We start from the raw sequence: 20,852 nt of genomic DNA, 5'->3' as shown, positions 1-20,852 counted from the left end.
GGTAACCCAGGATTCATGGACTTCAGAGGAAGATACGTCTGCCCCGCCACCTCAGAGTTTGCTGGCAAAGGTAAAGCAAAAGGCCTGTCAGAGGCCAGATGTTGGCGACCTGGAGGAAAATCAGTGGCAGGGGGAGGTCCTTGGGAAAATATCTACCAATCGGGAAGCCGTGACAAAGTTAGAAGAGAAGTTGAAGGAGCTGGAAGAGGGGATAGTAGAACAAAGGATTGAAACATTGGAGAAGGAGATTGTGATGTCAGCAAGAAGAGGACGGAAACCACGGGAAGTGTCGGCTTTGGGGATCGAAGGGTTCGCCCCAGAGTTTAACGCTGACTTAGGTCTGCGGACGCTTCGCTCTGGAAGGGCTTTGGGGGAACAAAGAGACAAGAGACAGTCGATTTTTGAGAAAAATCGGAGCCAAAGCATCGCGTTGCAAACCAAGGAGGGGGAGCTTGACCCAGAGGAGGAGTTGCCACTCTCTATACCCTTGATGAAGGGGCTAAAGGGAGAACCAGAGTATAAGCCCTATAACATCAGAGACTTGGAGGCACTGGTGAAGCAACTGCCCCCGATCACAGAGGGAGGAGCTGCTTGGCTGAGGAGGCTGCACAGTCTCGCAGAAGGAGAGGAGCTCGCCCTGGGTGATTTTAGAGCGGTTTCTGGACGGGCCATGAGAGGGTGTGGTTTAGCTGACGTGGAAAAGATAGCAGGCACCACATGTGCACCAAATGACGTCCCCTATGAAATGGTGCGAAATGCTCTCGCTGACGCAGTGCGTGACAAATATCCGACCCCTAACACTGGCACCACACCTAGAATAGTGTGGAGCCCAGAACACACTACTAGAGAGTTTATAGAGCATGCAAAAGAACAGTGGATTATGCAGACTGGAGAGCATCCTGGGCAGGAAGGAGATCATCGGGCGTGGTTCCACTCTGCACTGTTGGCAGGTTTACCAGAACGAGTGAGAGCTATCCTGGAGAAGAACCCAGACTTTGCGGTTGCAAATTCTACAAAGTGGGAGCGACATGTCATACACAGACTTGAGTTGGAGAAGGACGAGGCGACCAAAAAGAAAAAGGAGTTAGAGGAGGCGCAAGGGCAGCTGGTGAAATTGAAACTGGCTGAGGCCAGAGAAAAACTAAATGAAAAGAAAAAAGAAAGTAAGGAGGGAGCTAAGAAAATGCTGGTGGCAAGGCCTCAGGGCGATCCTATGCCTGACTGGCCAGATCTGGACCCGGTTTTGTACCCTGATGACCGATGGCCCGCCAATGGACCAAGGCAAGGACGACCCGCGGGGAACTGGGGGGCTAGTAGGTCGCTGAGGGGGCGTGGTGGATCTCAAAGAGGAGTGGGACTAAGGGGTTGTGGTCTGGGGGGACCTATGCTGGACCCCAACATGTGGCTAAAGTGTGGAGGACAAGGACACTGGGCTCGCAACTGTCCTACACCATGGCCACAAGAACCATATTATCCACCCCAGGCACGTGGAGCTCCTCGAGGCAGAGCAGTCCAAACGAGAGGACATCAAGCTCCAAACCCAGGCATGGCGCCGGTGGCTCAGTATCCCCTGGCCGACTGGGGCAGGGAGGAGGAGCAGTACTGACGGGACCCACAGAGATCCGGCAGCATGGGAATGGCAGATCCTATGTTGTCGATGACCGTGGAAGGGACTGAAATGACCTTCCTGGTGGACACTGGAGCGACTTACTCAACGCTGAGACAAAGACCAAGCAGTGCAACACTATCCAATCACACGGTCACTGTAGTGGGTTTTTCGGGGGTTCCTATGACTCTGCCAATAACCAATCCAGCCCCGACAGAGCTGGGAAAACAGACATTGAAGCACAGATATGTGGTGTCTCCTCACGTGCCAGTGAATCTGATGGGCAGGGATCTGCTCATTAAACTGGGAGCCACTATCATGTGTTCGGTGGATGGATTGACAGTTACACTTCCGGGAGGAAAACAGTTCCTGTGCCTGGGGACACATTCAAAGAACCAGTATTTGCTACAAGACTGTGAACAATCGACAGCTGATATATACTGGGGTCGGTTGGTGGACGAAGGCATTCTGAGACAATACCAGCAGTGGAAACCTTGGATTATGGCCTTGGCTGTCTATTCTCCTTCAAGAGATCCATACCATGTCACCCTCTATTATGATAGGGACGATGATGAAATCTATAGGGACCATTTCCAGTCTGAACTTGAAGGTCAGACTTGGAATGTGTGCTCTCAGAACATCTATGTCGGTCCTGAAGGCGTCGCGGCAGCTGTAAAATTAACCGAAGAACAACGGCCTTGGTTCAACATGGGACCTGATTCAGTGCCCCACATCACATTGGCGGTCCATGAGGGTCATCAGGCGAAGGAGGCGGGAACGATGGTCAGGAGAGCGCTGGATGAAGCCTGTTGGCAAGCCACTCAGATTCCAGATGTTTGGTATTCGCCAAAATGTAAAATTTACCGTATCACTTGCCTGTCAAAGGACGCAGTGATATTGGAGCATGACCAAATCTCAAGAATCCATGGAAGAGAGAGAATAGACCATGCTGATGCGACTCTTCCTGACACTTTGTGGTCAGCAGGATCCACAGATGTGGGCCTGGCAACTTGCTCGCCTGTTTTGTTCCAACTGAAGTCTGATGCACCAATCTGGAAACCGCAGTACAGACACAAACGAGAAGCTGAGGAGGGAATTGCAGAAACCATTGAAGGGCTATTGAAAGTAGGAGTGCTTGAGCCCTCACATTCCTACTGGAACACTCCCATTTTGCTGGTAGAAAAGCATGGGACAGGAAAGTACCGGATGGCACATGATTTAAGAGCTGTAAATGCCGTTCTACGTACTGACACTGTGCCTGTTCCAAATCCTTACGCAGCACTAACAGCACTAACACCAGACCAAAAGTGGTTCACGTGCATTGATCTAGCTAATGCATTTTTCTGTCTCCCACTGCATGAGTCTCTTAGGGACATTTTCTCATTCACATACAGGGGGCAACAGTACAGATACACACGGTTACCACAAGGGTTTGCATTGTCACCTGGGATTTTCAACCAAGTGTTGAAAGAGGCTCTCTCACCGTGTCACCTACCAGAGAGGTGCACACTGATGCAGTATGTTGATGATTTATTAATCGCGGCTCCGTCAGCTTCGGCATGTATGGCAGCCTCACTCACCATACTGAAGAGACTCGCTGAGTGCGGGTTCAAGGTGAGTAAAGAAAAGTTGCAGTTGGTCCGACCAGAGGTAACATTTCTGGGCCGTGTCATTGCTCACAAATCAGTGGGGTTGCTCAACACACACCGGGATCAGATTCTAACACATCCAAAACCGCGCACGGTGAAGGAACTGCTCTCATTCTTAGGCTTAATGGGATACAGCCGGCAGTACATACCAAATTACGCAGGTAAAACAGCTCCTTTGAGGGATTTGGCAAAAATGGTGGGTGTCCGTAACCTTAAGGCTGAACTGCCATGGACATCGGCCACTGAGTCGGCTTTCATCACATTGAAACAAGACCTGTCGAGATCGGCTGATCTTGCGATCCTTAACTATGATGAACCCTTCTATCTTGATGTTTCAGAAACACACGGGATAGTTAATGGGGTGTTGTTTCAGAAAAAGAGGGGAGGAAGAGATGTACTTATGTACGTCAGCATCAGACTGAATCCATTGGAGACAAGGCACCCTGTATGCACACAGCATGCAATTGGGGTGGCAAAAATCATACAAAAGACAGCACACATAGTGAGGGAGCACCCATTGAAAGTGCTGACCACACACAGTGTAGTGGCATATGTTAACTCACAAACCTTCACTATGACACCATTGACACAGCAGAGAGTGAGCAAAGTCTTAGACGCTCCAAATCTGACATTCACACATGAGGGAATCAACATGGCAGATTTAATGGGGTCAGGAGAGCCGCACGACTGCGCAAAGAGAGCTGAAGTTGAAGAGAAAATCAGAGAAGACTTGAAGGCGGAACCTATTTTCGGAGCTGAAGACTGGTTCACCGATGGATGTTGTTACAGAGATGAGGAAGGACTGAAAGCAGGTTATGCGGTAGTTTGCAGAAATGGGACCGAATTTGAAGTGAAAGAGTCCAGAAGACTTGAAGGGCAGCAGTCCGCTCAGAGAGCAGAAGTAATTGCTTTAAGCCGAGCCCTGAGACTTTCCAAAGGGAAAAGAGTCAACATTTACACAGATTCAGCTTATGCCTTTGGAGCAGCTCATGTGGAGCTAGCCCAATGGAGAAGAGCAGGATTCAGGACAGCAGACAATGCACCAATCTGCCACAAGAAGGAAATGGAGGAACTTGAACAGGCTTTGGGGTGAGTATTATAAAATGTAAAGGTCACTCTTCTGGGACTGGCATGGTGGCCAGGGGGAATGAAGAAGCCGATCGAGCCGCAAAGGAGGCTGCAGGATATAAAGGACCAAGGCAGATGGTGCAAATAAGTGTGGAAGAAGAAGCAGGAGTCAACATGTTGGAGGAGGCCAGGAAGGCCCAAGAGGAGGCGGCCCCAGAGGAGAAGGGGGTGTGGAAGAGCCGAGGAGCATGGGAAGAAGGAGGTCTTTGGCGAGGACCCGACGGACGACCTGTGCTGACTGCAAACCTGGCAAAACAGAAGATCGCCGAAGCCCATGGGCACGGTCATGTGGGTGTGGCCCAGATGGAGAGACACCTGTGCCATTGGTGGGACCCATTTTTGAAAGTGGTGGGGTTGTTATTGACCAAATACTTATTTGCCACCCTGATTTACGAATAAATTCTTTACAAATCCTACCATGTGTATTCATGGATTTTTTTTTCACATTCTGTCTCTCACAGTTGACGTGTACCTCTGGTGCAAATTACTGACCTCTGTCATCATCTTAGGTGGGGGCACTTGCACAATCGGTGGCTGACTAAATACTTTTTTGCCCCACTGTATATTGGTTATGGGTTGTTGTCTCATCCCTCTGGCCAGACGAGTGCTGATGGATTTGGAGCCAGTTGGTTTAACTGGTCCTGGGTCTATGATGCCATTGCGAGAGGTGGCTAACTGGTCTGAGGAGTGAGACAATCATGATGAGTGTTGGCCTTCTTCAAAGGCCAAAGAGGAGGAGTGTGGAGATAAAATTGTTTTTTCTGTTACTATTCATAACCAGCATATATATGACTGTGCATCATTTATCATTATCATTTCATTAAAGCATTAATTGAATCTGTTGATGTTATATTACAGTTTGTATTACAGGTGTGAGAATAATTGCATAATAATCTTTCATTGCGGGTTAAACTGTATTCATGTTACCTATATATATTCATATCTGCTTACAATACAACACATCAGATATTATGAAATCAAAGCATAGAGATCTGTGTGTCTATGTGAGTCTGACTTTAGTAGAAGGTGAACTGAGGACACAAAAACACTCATTGTGGGCCTGCACATACACACACTGTATCTAGACTTGTTTTGTTCAAAAGTACAGACAAAAGTACAGGACTGTTGAGCAGACAGTTCAGACAGGAGAATTTTTATCATAACAGTTGCGGGCGAAGCGGGAGTTACATATAGCGAATTTAGATTTTTTTTTTTCAAATGAACCTTTTTCTGATATGTTTTAGGGAACAAAGCCCAAAAGGCTTTAGTAAATTGTTACTAAACTGAGAGGAGAAAATGATCACCTCTTCACTGTCGTGAAGAATTTCGCCACTGTAGCATGGAAGTATAAGAATAAATCAATTTACACATCATATTCATATGAGTACGGTGTTATTAAGCCTCATGATGTACAGAACCTGTGATGTCCAGACGGTATTCCTCTGGTGTTCTGCTGTGAAAACTTTTGGATTTAGGGATTAACATAATTGCCACGGTTTTCTCTCATCTTATTTTTTGCGTGTGATCAGGACAATTCTGGAGAAGATGGGTAAAATCACCTGGCCAGAAAGAAGTGGGATAACTTAAAGAAAAAATACAAAGTATGTATGTGTGTTATCAAGAAGATAATTCCTTCGATTAGGCCTCATGTACTAATTTTCTCTCTCCCTGAAGACACTCCAGGTCCAAGCGCAGCAGTGGGTGACGAAAACAACAGTGATGAGGAAGAGAGTCAGCCACCCATAACAGGGAGAAAGAGGAAAAGAGACAGGGATGATGAGCTGCTAGACCTCATCAGAGAGGATATGAGGCAGCAAAGAGAGGCTGAGGAGAGGAGAGCAGGGAGAGGACGGAAAGACTGTTTTCAATACTTCAATGATTAGTTCCAAAATGAGTTATTCATTAAGAAATGTATTGTATGGATGTATGGATATATTTGTTACATTGTTATATGTGTTGTGTTTGTTTAAAAGTTTTATGTTATAAATAAATTGATTAAAACAAACAGTAATTGTCACTGAACTCATTTTATTTACCGGTATTTGTAACATGTATGACCATAACGCTAACTTTGAACAGATTTAAATGGATATTTATTTGATAGTAATAAAGTGAATAACAATAACAATAAAACAATAATAATACATTAATAATAATCAGGCCTGGGATCCTCCTGGTTACAAACACGGTCCAGGACTGGGACACTCAGGTGAATCCTGTTGGGTCTGGTTAAGGAAAAGGTGGCGAACAACATAAACAGTTTTAGTAGAAAGGTATGATTTAATTTATTTTAAGAGATCCAAGCATTATTCTGATTATTAAGCTTAAGTAAAATATACTAATTCACTGTAAAAAGACTTAAATTTAATACACTTCATCTGTGTAACTGAGCTTTGTTGTGAACTGAAAAACAACCCTGGACCCTGCCTGTAACCCTGGAAGTTACAGGATCAAATGAAAAATAGAAAATAAACAGAAATATAAAATGTTCTTCTATAAGTTTCAAAGACATTTAGTTTAGATATTTTAGATATAACAGTAAATGTGTACAAATGAACAGCAATAATTCAGTCAGTGAATTTATCCATAAAACTAGCTAAGTAATTTCTAAATGTATGTAGATTAAAGAAAATTAATTTACCTGGACATGATTCTCTCTCATGAGCCCAAGGTACAAAACATGCCGGCGACAATGATAAAGTTTTTCTGGCTCCTCCAGAATTAAAAATGTACAAAGAAAAGAGAGTGACATTTCTGGGTCCATTTTGAAATTGTCGCGCTGTGGCGCTAGCGACCAGAAAAACGCGGAAGTAAGGGCGGACTTGAACGAAGGCAAGAAGACTGTCCAATTTCACAGCCGCTCACTTCCTGCCTACCAGGCCTTCGAAGGATCTGCCCTGTATGGACCAAGTAGGTCGGGTCCTTCGAAGCATTCTACCCCTGAATTTGGTATCCAGCGACCGCACGCTTCGTAGTGCGCATTTGGAGACCGATTACGTCACAGCGACGCGACAAAGGGTGTCCCAATTCGAAGTGTACTCCAAATGCGGTCGACAAATGTGCCGTTCATTCCCCAAATTTGAAGTGTGGTCCGGTGTAGACTTCGTGGTCCCATATATCCCACAATTCATAGCGCGGCGGAGGGTGTGGATGTTTTGTTCGGAAAAAAACAGCGGCCGAAGCGTAAACTTTCAAAAGTAAGTACTAAATATTATGTCACTTATTTATGTGCGAATGTTTAATAATGAAGAACATTAAAACATGACTGTTGGCCACATGCCAGCAAAGTTATGTGACATTAGCGATGTTTGTACTTTCAGCGTCAACTTGGTTTTAAAGCCTTTACTGTAAAATATACGCCGTTCAACAGTCGATCTTAATCTTACAGAGAATGTGATGATTTCATGGATAATTAAAGTCCACAAACACAACAAGCTGAAAGTCAGTGATGCTGCTCGGTTTGCAGTCCTGAATATCACGGCACAAGCAGCATTCAGTGCACTGTTAATGTTAGCTATTGTGGAGTTTAGATAAATATTTTGCTGCTACTATTCATAATCATCATCATTACCATCCATCCATCCATCCATCCATTCGCTTCCGCTTATCCTTTTCAGGGTTGCGGGGGGCGCTGGAGCCTATCCCAGCTTTCATAGGGCGAGAGGCGGGGTACACCCTGGACAGGTCGCCAGTCTGTCGCAGGGCTAACACACAGGGACAGACGCACTCACATTCACACCTAGTGGCAATTTGTATTATCCAATGAACCTATCCCCACAAGCTGCATGTCTTTGGACGGTGGGAGGAAGCCGGATTACCCGGAGAGAACCCACGCAAACAAGGGGAGAACATGCAAACTCCACACAGAAAGACCCCGGCCTGATGGTGGAATTGAACTCAGGACCTTCTTGCTGTGCGGCAACAGTGCTAACCACCTTGCCACCGTGCTGCCCATTGCATTAATTATCATTTCATCAAAGCATTTATTGAAGCAGTTGGCCTTATGTTAAAACTTGTATTACAGGTGCAGCTATAATTATTGTATACACATATTGCATTTCATGAAGAGTTGAAGCTCAGTCTTTGAGCTATGGAAAGAACACGCTTTCAAAACACATACGGTATATCAGGTTATCCATTAGTATTTCTTATATTCATTTATATCCTTTTTATTAAGCTTTGAGTAGTGGCATTTTGGTGAAGCATTTATTCAATAGATTATATATGTTCTTAGTTAAGATTACTACACATGTCACAGAGAGCTTCTGTCTGGCAAAAGGGCAGAAGCGTCAACGGGCGGAGTGAGGCTGAGTGGATGCTGAGGTCATGACACACTTGCACACACAAACAGTAGATAGACTCATGTTTAGGTAAAAGTTCAAATATTCAAATAATAGTTTGCAAAACCTTGTAACTGTGAGATTATGTTTGCAAAAGAGACAGTTTGTTTTAGGGGATAAGCAGAGTTAGAAGATTACCAGGAAGGACCTGGCCTCGGGAAGAAGAAGATGTCCTTTTAAATGTGTCAAAAGTCGTCAACAGAACATTTGTTGTTTTTGGAACTTATGCATGTATTGTATCTGTTTGACGCATGAGGGGGCGTCATAAACAGTACCCTGATGTTATAAAACAACTGCTTGTGTATTATCGGGCGGAGATTGATGCTGATGGTGCAGTGTTCATCTCCGCATGCGTGTGTTCGTTAAAATCATTGTTTGACCGACTCTCCTGGACCAATTGTTATTTTTGTACTTTCCCTCAATATTTGAACCTGCTTTTAACCGTTCTCTGCGGCCTGTTGGAGCGGGGGGGCCAGGAGGAGGAGTTGGCTGTCCGACTGGGGTCTGGAATGTGGGGCCTCCCTGCTGCTGCGGAGTCGGGGCGGTCTGCTTCTCCCCACCGCAGGGAAAAGGGTAACACCACCTGGGCCTGGGTGCAGTTCCCCCCTCCAGGGGCAAAGGTACCTAGACCCGGTTCTTAGAGTACGCTTGGGGAGTGTGATTGTGTGTACAGTGTCTCATTATGTCTGTCTCCACGTTAGGTGAGTGTGGAGTAATTGCTTATGAGAGCATGAGGGTGGGAATGGATGTTTGTATCTGTGTGTGCCTGTATGTCTGTGTCCATATATCAGGTTGGGTATCAGACGCCACCTCTCTGGGGACATCTCAGGCCCTCCAAGGTATGGAGGCCAATCTCCCCCCACCACCTCCCCTGCCAGTGGCACAGCTGGCTGCCGGCGGAGCTCCCGGGCACGTCACTGCAACCCCCCCTGGCTTCTGCTCCGCGGCTGCTGAGTGACCCCTCATCTGGGACTCTCCTCAGCTCTTTCTGGGATAGTGGCGCGGCTGCCCCTCTGTTGGTCTTCCTTGGTCTCTTGTGTTCTGGGGGCCTCTGGATGTCTGGAGTTTTGATCTCCTCCATACCTGCTTCATGCCCTGGAGGACGGGGCTGTGGCCCCCCACACCCTCTAGCAGATCATTACATGAAGGAACCTTTTAAAAACAAGCGTGCTCATGCTCACAGGTGTACACACGGGTGCTCACACACACAAACTACACCCTTTTTGGCTCCTACCTCAAAGCACACTGTGCGCTGTCGATATTACTTGCTGCACAATAATGTTTAATATTTAGTATTTACTGTTATATTCACATATATCATCGTGATGTTGTTTATTGTATTGCTCTCGTTTTCTTCTGCTTGTTTTCTTTTTTCTTTCTCAACAGGTGATCCAGGTGATCGATATATGTATTTTTTGTCTGCTTATTCTGTTGGTTTTTGTTTTTTGCCCTTTTTTCCCAGGGCAAAAAACTCAGCTGTTTTTCTTTCCCTCTTTCTTTCTCCCCTTTTCTTTCTCCCAGTAAAGTCTGTCCCGTATTCAGCAAGTGAAAATAAAATAAACAATAAAAAGTGAATCAAATGGACCATTATGGCAAGGCTGGGATGGTAAATTTGGTAAAGTAAATCCGTTGGGCATCTTTCTTCGCTTTTAGACAATAATTCTGATGACAAAAGAGCCAAACGGGACAGGCAAAAAAAATAAATAAATAAAGTGGTTAGCCTACTCAATGTAAATTCGAACAACATTAAGCTACTCACGCAGAGAAGAACGGCTGCTTCTGCCATCATCATCCGTCATCATTTCTGCTTCACTGGCAGGGCTAGGGGCCAGGACTCCCCTCAACGGGTTCTTGGGGGATGTTGCTAACTCCGGGTCTGCTAACAGGCACCACACCCGCAGTAGGTACGGTGCATTTCTCGGCTTTAAAAAAAAAAAACGCTATGCGTCGCCAGGTGTTTCATCAGATTTGAGGAGTTACCTCCTTTGCACAGTATCACAGTATCAGCTTAAAGCACTTGTTGCAGGCTGCTGAGTTTGCATCTTTTGCTGTGAAGTAGGGCTGCCACGATTAGTCGACTAGTCACGATTACGTCGACTATCAAAATCGTCGAAGACTGATTTAATAGTCGATGCATCGTTTGAAGCTTTGTAAGATCCCAAAAGACGCAGGAATAAGTAGTAGGATTCAAGAGTGTAATAACGGACTGAAACAGAAGATGGCAGCACTGCATACACAAGGATGCCAGCTGCCGTTAAACCCCGAAGAAGAAGAAGTAGCTCTGTCCCAGAATTCATAGCGCAGCCCAGCTCAGTTTCCAACAATGGCGGAAGCTAGTTAGTTTTAATATTACTCTTATTATTCTTTCTGAGTCACAAAATAAACGTTTAACATATTTGCAGGCGAGAATGTAGCTGTGTAAACCTCAAATATCTGCCCAGTTTATCAAGACACCACATATTTTCAAAAGCGCTCAGACGTTTTCGGAGAGGTGTGTTAGCCACTAGCTCGATAGCTAGCCGGGGGCAAGGCTCACTAGAGCTGCTGAGAACACCGGACTCCCGGCAAATCGTTTTCAAACCCACCGCCGTCTTTCGCTACTCAGGTTAAACATACATAAGTCACTTAGATAATGTAAAAATGTTATTTTTTGACTTTTTTTGTATTTTATTTGTTCCTGAGTAAATCGGTTTGGCTGATATTAAAGTTATAGTTTTCACACAGCTGAATAAACGTCAAGCAGACAACTGGTTATCAGAAGTGTGAGATGCTCGAGAATATACAACGGTGTCCCGTTATATTTTAGACAGCAAGGAGTTTATTAAACTTCCCCGAAACAATCTGCAAATTTCATTAACATTTAATAAACTATCATCTTGTCTTTAATTTTAGTTAGCACATACCTTAAACACTTAAATCTGGAATCTAATGATAGTTATATAAGAGCAGATGCATGCTGGTGCAATAAGCTGTACGTTTTACATCCAATGCATGCATGATCTGATTAGTCGACTAATCGCAAAAATAATCGGTGACTAGTCGACTATCAAAATAATCGTTTGTGGCAGCCCTACTGTGAAGTACAGCCAGACTTTTGACCGCTTCGCCTTGGGCATTTTTAATCTGTAGCGTAGCTCTGCTCTAAAAGAACGTACGTACCTGGGCCCGCCTACTATCCTCGGAAACGTAAAATGATTGGCTAGAATCTGAAGTGTATCACATCTCAGGAAAAAAAAGCAACGAAATAAAGCACCGAAATAAAGCACCGAAATAAAGCACCGAAATAAAGCACCGAAATGTGCGCTGCTTTTCGGTCTGGTTACTACCGTTTATGTCAGAACCGGTGCGATACCGGTACCCATCCCTAGCCATATGTAGTCCGCGAACTGCGCGTACTACGAACCGTGCGGTCTCTGGATTGGGACACAGCCATTATTTTCATTCTAGTCAGCTGTTTCCTCATGTGTTTCCACTTGCCCCTGATCACCTCCCAAAAACAATAGTTTTTGTTAATATCCAACGGTGTTATAGACTCACAATACTTGAAATGTGCCGTTCCCTTGTATTCTTATTCCTATTTATTCTATTTATCCCTTTTGTAAAATCTGTATTTATATATGTGTATTAGGGCTGGGCGATATTGCCTAAAATCCATATCATGAAGCATGCACAGTAACGATATATTTCGTGATATATTCTTTACTGATGTATACCGTATTTTCCGCACTATAAATCTAACATCCAGGCATCCATGAAAACAGAATTTATTAAATTGAACTACAAATTAAATTTCTTTTAGCAATTATTGTTTTCTTTTAATGTCACAATTCCAACACTCCTCCTTTATCCAGGCTTGGATAAAAAGCTGCAAAACATTATCGGGCAGCTGGTGTTCATAGCAAGCCTCACCAGACAAAAGTGACCCGAAATAGGCACTCTGGCAGTTGTGTTTTTATGTGTGTGTTAAGTAGTTTTAAACCTTGTGATCCACAAAAAGTAACAGTAAAAGAAGGTTTTTTAACAATAACATTGTTAACAAACTACATTAACAATCGAAATGGACAAAAAGAGACAAAAAGATGATGTGCCAAAAAGCTGCAAAACATTATCGGGCAGCTGGTGTTCATAGCAAGCCTCACCAGACAGTTTCAGTCCATATCGGATGTACAATATGTACAACTAACCCTGCGCAAATTTGCATAAATCCCCAGGACCTAAAACCACCTAGAATTACTGACTTTTTTAATTTCTGGCGCAAGTCCCAAGGTGTTATTCACCCCTGCTGAGATTTTCACAGGTCGTCAGCTCGATTCTCCTCCTGCTTTTGTTGTGCAAACCACCCATTATAATTATCTTTATTATTTTTATTTATCTTTATTTACAGTGGGTGATAAACAAAAGCCAGGATGGTGAGGACAGAACTAAAAAAATAACCTGAAATGGGACAGCTAGCAAAACAAACCTGAAATCATGCAGGGAAAAACACGGGATGACACGTAGTGGTAACACAGGGTATGATGACCAGGAAAACGCAGCCAGACTGACAATGAGCAAAGGCAAAACAACACTATGAATACACACAGAGGGAAACAAGGAATAGCCAACAAGAGGGAGACACAGCTGAACCTAATTGGGCAAGATGAGACAAGGGACACAGACCTTCAAAGTAGAACAGGAAATCCATAGACTGAACTTACAGACACAGACTCAGAGACACAAAACAGAGGGAGTACAGAGTGACATGAGGAGTGCTGTGCTGAGTCTATACAATAAAGGAATGGTGTGGAAGGTTGCAGTGTACGGACACAAACACTGTGTGGTTACAACCTAAACCTCCCACTGTCTATAAAGCAATGATGACATCAGGGGTGGCTGTAGCTCAGGCGGTAGAGCTGATTGGAAGGTTGGTGGTTCGATTCCTGGCTTCCTCTAGTCTGCATGCCAAATATACTGTGAATGTTACTTAGAAAAGTGTGCTTGTGCGAATGGGTGTGAATGCACAAGTTGTGTGAAGCGCTTTGAGTGCTCAGAAGAGTAGAAAAGCGCTATATAAGAATGAGTCCATTTACCATTACATCATGACGTTTGGCTGCCAGGAAGTTAGCTCGGGGATGTAAACAGCAGCCAGAAACACAGCAGTGAATTCCATCAGCAAAAAAATAGGGACGACATTTCAGCAGCAACAACTAAACATTGAACAATCAGCTCTGTGATTAATGAGGACATGAAGTCAGACATTCATCATTAGGAGCAGCAGCAGGAATGAGTGAGTCCATGTGCTGCTGTGACATCAGCGTTAGCTCTCAGATTGGACACATGTTCAGTCCAGATGTCAGCAGTGTCTTCTCACTCAGTTTGTCCCACTGTTGGCAGTAAGAGAGCACAGCTGGTTCACCTCTGAGCCTCACTCTGAACCACAGCTCTGTCACTCATCAGTACATCACACTTTAATCACACTAAACCAGAGTCTTCCTCAGCACCTTCATCCTCACTCACCATGTTTATGCCACTAAACTCTGTGTTTGTAGTCAGAGGAGAAGCTCAGACGGTGACTGCTCTGGATATTTGTCTCTGTTTGTAACATCAGAGTTCACTTCACTACAAAGAAGCTCTTCATAGATTCTTATTTCTGTCTAACAGCAGCCTCTGAATGACCAACAACAGCAGCAGCAGCAGGTTTAAAATACTGCCTTCTAATGACACAACACAGGTACTACATGTAGATGTGAGTCTACAGCACACAGCATACGACTACCAATGCAGGATCATGCTAAGTGCACACACACATTTACTGATCAACACAAAATATCATTTTATCTGAGAAACTCAAACTAATGAGAGTCGTTTAGTACTGTGTATATCTGAAGAACTAAACTACTGATCTACACAAATTAATGATGTTAATGATCACATCTGGACTCACCGAGCCTTTCTGCAGTTCCTCACAGCTGGAATCAGTCTCTGTCGTCCCCACTCTGATGTGTTGTACTTCCTCAGGTCCAACTCATCCAGAACCTCCTCTGAAATCTGCAGCATGAAGGCCAGAGCTGAACAGTGGATCACAGAAAGTCTCTCTGATCTGTTCTCTGACGTCAGGAACTCTTGGATATCCTGATGTACTGAGAGGTGGTTCATCTCCATCAGACAGTGGAAGATGTTGATGCTTCTCTCAGGAGAGATGCCATCACTGTTCATCTCCTTCAGGTTGTTGATGATACTCTGGATGGTTTCTGGACTGATCTCTGTCTGACCCAGCAGACCTCCTAAGAGTCTCTGGTTGGACTCCAGACAGAGGCCATGAAGGAAGCGAACAAACAGGTCCAGGTGGCCATTTTTACTCTGAAGGGATTTCTTCATGGGTCTGTTCAGGAAGTCGTCCAGAGATGATTCCCAAAAAGTTTGTCCTAGGAAGCACTTCAGCACCTCAGCCTTCCTGTTGGTGTGACAGTGGAACATGTAGACTGCAGCCAGAAACTCCTGAATGCTCAGATGAACAAAGCAGTAGACTGGTTTCTGGAAGATCACACACTCTCTTTTGAAGATCTCTGTACAAACTCCTGAGTACACCGAGGCCTCTGTCACATCCAGACCACACTGCTCCAGGTCTTCTTGGTAGAACATGATGTTTCCTTTCTCCAGATGTTCAAACGCCAGCCTCCCCAGCTTCAGAAGAACTTCCCTGTCAGCCTCCGTCAGCTCCTGTGGACTCGTCTCATGTCCCTCGTGGTACTTGTTCTTCTTCCTCTTTGTCTGAACCAGCAGGAAGTGTGAGTACATGTCAGTCAGGGTCTTGGGCAGCTCTCCTCTCTGCTCTGTAGTCAACATGTGCTCCAGAACTGTAGCAGTGATCCAGCAGAAGACTGGGATTCTACACATGATGTGGAGGCTCCTGGATGTCTTCATGTGGGAGATGATTCTGCTGGACAGCTCTTCATCACTGAATCTCCTCCTGAAGTACTCCTCCTTCTGGGCGTCAGTGAAGCCTCGTACTTCTGTTAGCCTGTCGACACATGCAGGAGGGATCTGATTGGCTGCTGCAGGTCGGGAAGTTATCCAGACGAGAGCCGAGGGAAGCAGATTCCCCTGGATGAGGTTTGTCAGCAGCTGGCTGACTGATGACTTCTGTGTGACATCAGACAGCAGCTTCCTGTTGGTGAAATCCAATGAAAGTCTGCTTTCATCCAGGCCGTCAAAGATGAACAAAAGCTGAGAGACAGCCAGCTTCTCTGCTGTGACCTTCTGTAATGTTGGATGGAAAACATGGAGCAGCTCCAGAAGACTGTACTGCTCATCTCTGATCAGGTTCAGCTCCCTGAATGAAAGCAGAACCACCACACTGACATGTTGGTTCTCCAAGCCCTCTGCCCAGTCCAGAGTGAACTTCTGCACTGAGAAGGTTTTTCCAACACCAGCCACGCCGTTGGTCAGAACCACTCTGATGGGTCTCTGTTGGTCAGGGAAGGCTTTAAAGATGTCCTGGCACCTGATTGGAGCGTCATGGAGGGCGTCCATCTTGGAAGCTGTCTCCAGCTGCCTCACCTCATGTTGGGTATGAACCTCTTCACTCTGTCCCTCTGTGATGTAGAGCTCAGTGTAGATCCTGTTGAGGAGGGTTCTACTTCCTGTTTCATCACTTCCTTCAGTCACACGTTCACATCTCCTCCTCAGACTGATCTTATGTTCATCTAAAACCTCCTGCAGACCAACATCTGCTGAAAGAAAGAGAAAGAAAACTCTTCAATGTCTGAACAACAACAAGAAGTCCAGTTTTCAGAAACGAGTCCATCAGCAGACAGATGTTCAGTCTTACTTTGTACACAGCTGCTCTGACTGGCTGTCTGCAGTCCAGCTCTGCTTCTGGATCTTTCTCCACACTGGTGACAGGAGGAGTCTCCTGATGAAGCAGACTGGTCCCAGTATGAGGAGATGCACTGTCTGCAGAACCAGAATCATATCCAAAGTGAGCAGGTTCCCCTCCAGCATAAACTCTAAGCAGCTAAAACAAAAGTGTCCCAGCTGTCAGTCAGACTGTACTCTGTGCCACATTACAGATGTGGTTTCTGACATCTGCTCCAGCTGCAGGATCAAACACACACCAGTCCACATCTTTGCTGTTGCTGCTTCTTTATTATTGAACATGTAGTTCTTGTCCCAGCTGAACATTAGTTATGCAGCCTTTAGCGTTAGCATTGTTAGCATATCTGAAAGAGAAAAGATTGTCAGAAACTGTTGAGAGGGGCCGACACAGGAGAAGTTATTACAATCAACCCACCGCTGACTCAGTAAGAGTCAGGGCGAATCCTCTCCCACTCAGTCTTAGGGGAATCCACACTGCACACATGTCCTAATGTCACATCACACGATAATTACCATGAAGGAGGAGAGGTAGGAAAGACTAAGGAAAGGAAACAATCAAAGGGAACACTAACAGATCACCTTCTGTAGTGTCTCTGGGTTCACCTGGTGACCAGCCTCTATGTCCACACTGGCTCAAGTGTGTAAATAAGCAGACTTTTCTCTGTATGCAGCAGCTGTGAGATAAAGGCTCCAGGACATCTACATGGAGACTAAACATTTCAGAGTATCTCCTAAGTTCAGGCTCAGGAGTGAAGCTTCACTACAATCATGTTCACAGCTTTGGTCTCTGCTGATCAAACTACATCTCTTAGATTAGAACTACAGACTTCTAAATGTTATTTTAGGAAACTTATTGTCACAGTACAACATGACACATTGTTTCCATGTTTGTCAAATGGTTTTTTCATGACTTTCAGCAGAAAATATAGGAAGAAAAAGAAAACCTGTTTCAGGTGATCATTCATTGCAGTATTCTCCATCTATAAGATCAAAGAAATATGGGAAACATTACTAACAGAATCTGCCACAACGACTTTGTGCAGCAACTCTAAACATTTCTGTAGCTGCTGATTGTTCAGGTCAGGTTCACTTAGTTTGAAGCTTCTAAAACATTTTCTTACTTTTCTTTGACGTTATTTGGAACAACGTCTTGTTTGCTTTGTGTCTGTCTTGCTTTCTCCTGACACTTACTTCATATACACAATATCCTCGTGAGAACCAGCCTATTCAGTTTTGTCCTCTGTAAAGGACATTTGTTTTCGGTCTAAATCTTTTGAGTTATTCGAGCTACCCTACTAACTCCTGATGTGCTAGACAGAGGACATCCTGGGCTGACCACTGACTTGTCATGTAAACTAGAAACCAGGTCACATGATCCACATCCGGGATCACTGAAACCTGATCTCACTTGCTGACAACAACACAAAAGCAATAAATGGACAGAACATTGGGAACAGCTCTGATTGTGATACAGTCAGCTCACTACAAACTCCGACCTTAGTATGAATTAAAGCTCTTTTATGGTCACTCAGACACTTTAGGATCACATGATGTTCACACATGATATCTGTGGCTGTCATAGTTTAGCTCCTCTAAAACAGCAATAAGGATCATTATTAGGTCATCTAGATTATTATATAAATAACAATAACTTAAAGCAAAAATTGGGAAACGTAAAGTCCGAAGTCTTTATATTAAGGGCAATCAGTCAAAAAATATTGTTTGCTCTGGGTCTAAACAGAGCGCGTTGTGTGTGACGTCTTCTTTTGCACATGTGGGCCGCTTTGAGCGTTCACACTAGAGCGCGTTTGCTGTCGCATTTTATTTGTAGTGTGAACAAGCAGACAAAAAAACATCGGAATTGAGCATTAAGACCTGCAGTGTGAACGTAGCATAATACCTGCAGGACACCGGCCCTCGAGGCCTGGAGTTCAACACCCCTGCCCTAAACAAACTGAATCTGTGCACTAAAGTGTGGGTCTGTTAGGTTGTGTTGTGGTGATTCTCGGGTTGGGGAATGGATGTTGACACAGGAATACAAAATAACACCAATGGAAGATGGACAAGAAAAGGTCAAAGGTCATCAGGTGCTCAGTTTAGAAAACAGAGAAAAGAACAAATGTAAGCAGGTGTGTGGTTGGATAATGGCAGCTGTTATGTATCCTGAAACAGGACAACATTCATTAGTAGGAAAACTTCTGTTTACATTTGTTAGCCACTTGGCTGTGATAGTAAACAGCAGACAGACAACAGACACTGATGTGGTTCATTGAATCTTTTGGACTGTGTTAAGTACAATATTAATTAGCCATTAATTGGAAGAAGAGCTGTATTGTTTCCTTGTCTCCTATTCAACTTAAAACGTCGAACTAATATATGATATTGACTCATTAGATGTAGAGTAAGATATTTCAAGCCTTTATTTGCAATATTTTTGATGATTGTGTCTTACAGCTTCTGAAAAACCCAGTTTCTAAATCTCTAATTATCTAATGTATACATGGGGGGTTTGCCCAGGGCACCAAACTGGCTAGGATTGCCCCTGCCTGTGTACATGTCCCATGTTTAGTCTGTCTTGTCTTCATGTGTGTTTAACTATTGTCTCTGTGTCCCTCACTCTCTCTCCTGTCTGTCTCCTGCATCGTGCCACGTCTGTGTCTTTGTCTGTTTCCTGTTTTTGTCACAGCGCAGTGCGCTGGTGTGTTAGCTAGAGCAGGGCCCAAGAGCAGACGTGACATGACTTCACAAAAGGCGAGCCTTTATTATGACTGATGACAGAAGGCAAAACAAATGCTGAGACGAGTGCAGGCAAGACAACTAAACTGGAAAACAGACTAAGAAAAACCTATGAAACTGTGATAAAGCTATGAAACTTCGAGAACTAATTCTATGACTGTGACTATGAGAACTGTGATGACTATGACGAGACATAACTGGGAAGGTTACACAGACGACGCGACACAGACTTCATGAAACACATAGGCTGTGTCCCAATTCAGGGTCTGCACGCTTGAAGTATGCATTTCAAGTGCGATTACGTCACCGCCACGCGACGACGGCTGTCCCAATTCGAAGTGTACTCCAAATGCGCCGTCGATTTCCCCAAATATCAAGCGTGGTCCGGTGCACGCTTCGTGGTCCCATATATCCCACAATTCATAGCGTTGGGTGTGGATAATTTTGCAGTAAAATACAGCAGAAGGGAGCGGCCGAAGAGTGAACTGTCAAAAGTAAGTACTGAATATTATGTCACTTATTTATGTGCGAATGTTTAAGAACATTAAAACATTACTGTTGGCCACATGTCGGCAAAGTTATGTGACATTAGTGATGTTTGTACTTTCAGCGGTAACTTGGTTTTAAAGCCTCTACTTCTAAATATATATATAGTTGACCTTAATCTTACAGAGAATGTGATGATTTTATGGATAATTAAAGTCAGTCATATATCCACAAACACAACCAGCTGAAAGTCAGTGATGCTGCTCGGTTTGCAGTCCTGAATATCACGGCACAAGCAGGATTCACTGCACTGTTAATGTTAGCTATGTTACATTGCTGCCTCTGTTCGGTGGTGTCAAGCCAAACGGACTTTAACGTGTGTTTGAACGAGCTGACGGTTCACTCGTTAAGCTGAAAGAAAGATGCTTTAATCACAGGAGTCACACATGTGTCCACTGGACCATCTGGAACTCTTCTTGTTTAGCACTCGTAATAACACAAACACTAAATCCTCCTTCTCTTGTGCTGTTTTGTAGCAGTGTGTACACCTGAGACTGTCACCTGTCGGTCTGTCCTGCACTGTCTCTCTGTTTCTTTCTCTCTGATTGTGGAATAAAAGTATGAACATGTGTTTATAAGTTACACTTGTGTTTGAATCCTGCAGCTTATCACACATTTGATTTCCATGTGTGACAACTGCAAGTGTCCAGAGTGAGGACAGACTGAGGGACCCACTGCTGCACATCATCTGTGAGGCTTTGCACCCCTGATGATCCACCAGGACAAACTCAGCAGTGTGTGAGGAAGAGGAGGAGGAGGATTGTCTGTCCTGAATCAGTCTTATTAGGTAATGTTCAAATAATGTTATCATTCCAGTGTTTTCAGTGTGGGAGAAAGTACTCAGGGCCTTCAAGTTACACACTATGAAAGGCAGCAACAAGTTTAATATTCAGAAACCTAAAGTATGTATCAGCAGCAGAATGGAGCTAAAAATAAATGTTTGTTTCAGTTCTATGAAGCTTTGAGTATTTTGGATTAGTAGCACTGCTG

General features: G+C 44.4%; 2 protein-coding genes across 3 annotated transcripts in view; one reads left to right on the top strand and one right to left on the bottom strand.

Annotated features, from left to right (window-relative positions):
- LOC134622363 (NACHT, LRR and PYD domains-containing protein 12-like) overlaps positions 1-20,852 on the top strand; it is a 290,226-nt gene that overhangs the window by 14,189 nt on the left and 255,185 nt on the right. The window lies entirely within an intron of this gene.
- Positions 1-20,852, bottom strand: part of LOC134624401 (protein NLRC3-like) — a 41,667-nt gene that overhangs the window by 13,157 nt on the left and 7,658 nt on the right. For both annotated transcript variants that reach the window (XM_065470278.1, XM_065470279.1), the window contains exons 4-5: positions 16,534-16,658; positions 14,647-16,435 (exon numbers count right to left, since the gene is read on the bottom strand). In XM_065470278.1, the coding sequence (XP_065326350.1) occupies positions 14,647-16,435; positions 16,534-16,658 (1,914 nt within the window). The remainder of the gene's footprint in view (positions 1-14,646; positions 16,436-16,533; positions 16,659-20,852) is intronic.

The sequence above is a fragment of the Pelmatolapia mariae genome, linkage group LG3_W (genome assembly GCF_036321145.2).
Source record: "Pelmatolapia mariae isolate MD_Pm_ZW linkage group LG3_W, Pm_UMD_F_2, whole genome shotgun sequence".
In the NCBI taxonomy this organism is placed as follows: domain Eukaryota; kingdom Metazoa; phylum Chordata; class Actinopteri; order Cichliformes; family Cichlidae; genus Pelmatolapia; species Pelmatolapia mariae.
Note: the sequence above shows the minus strand (reverse complement) of the source record. Positions and strands in the feature narration are given on the sequence as shown.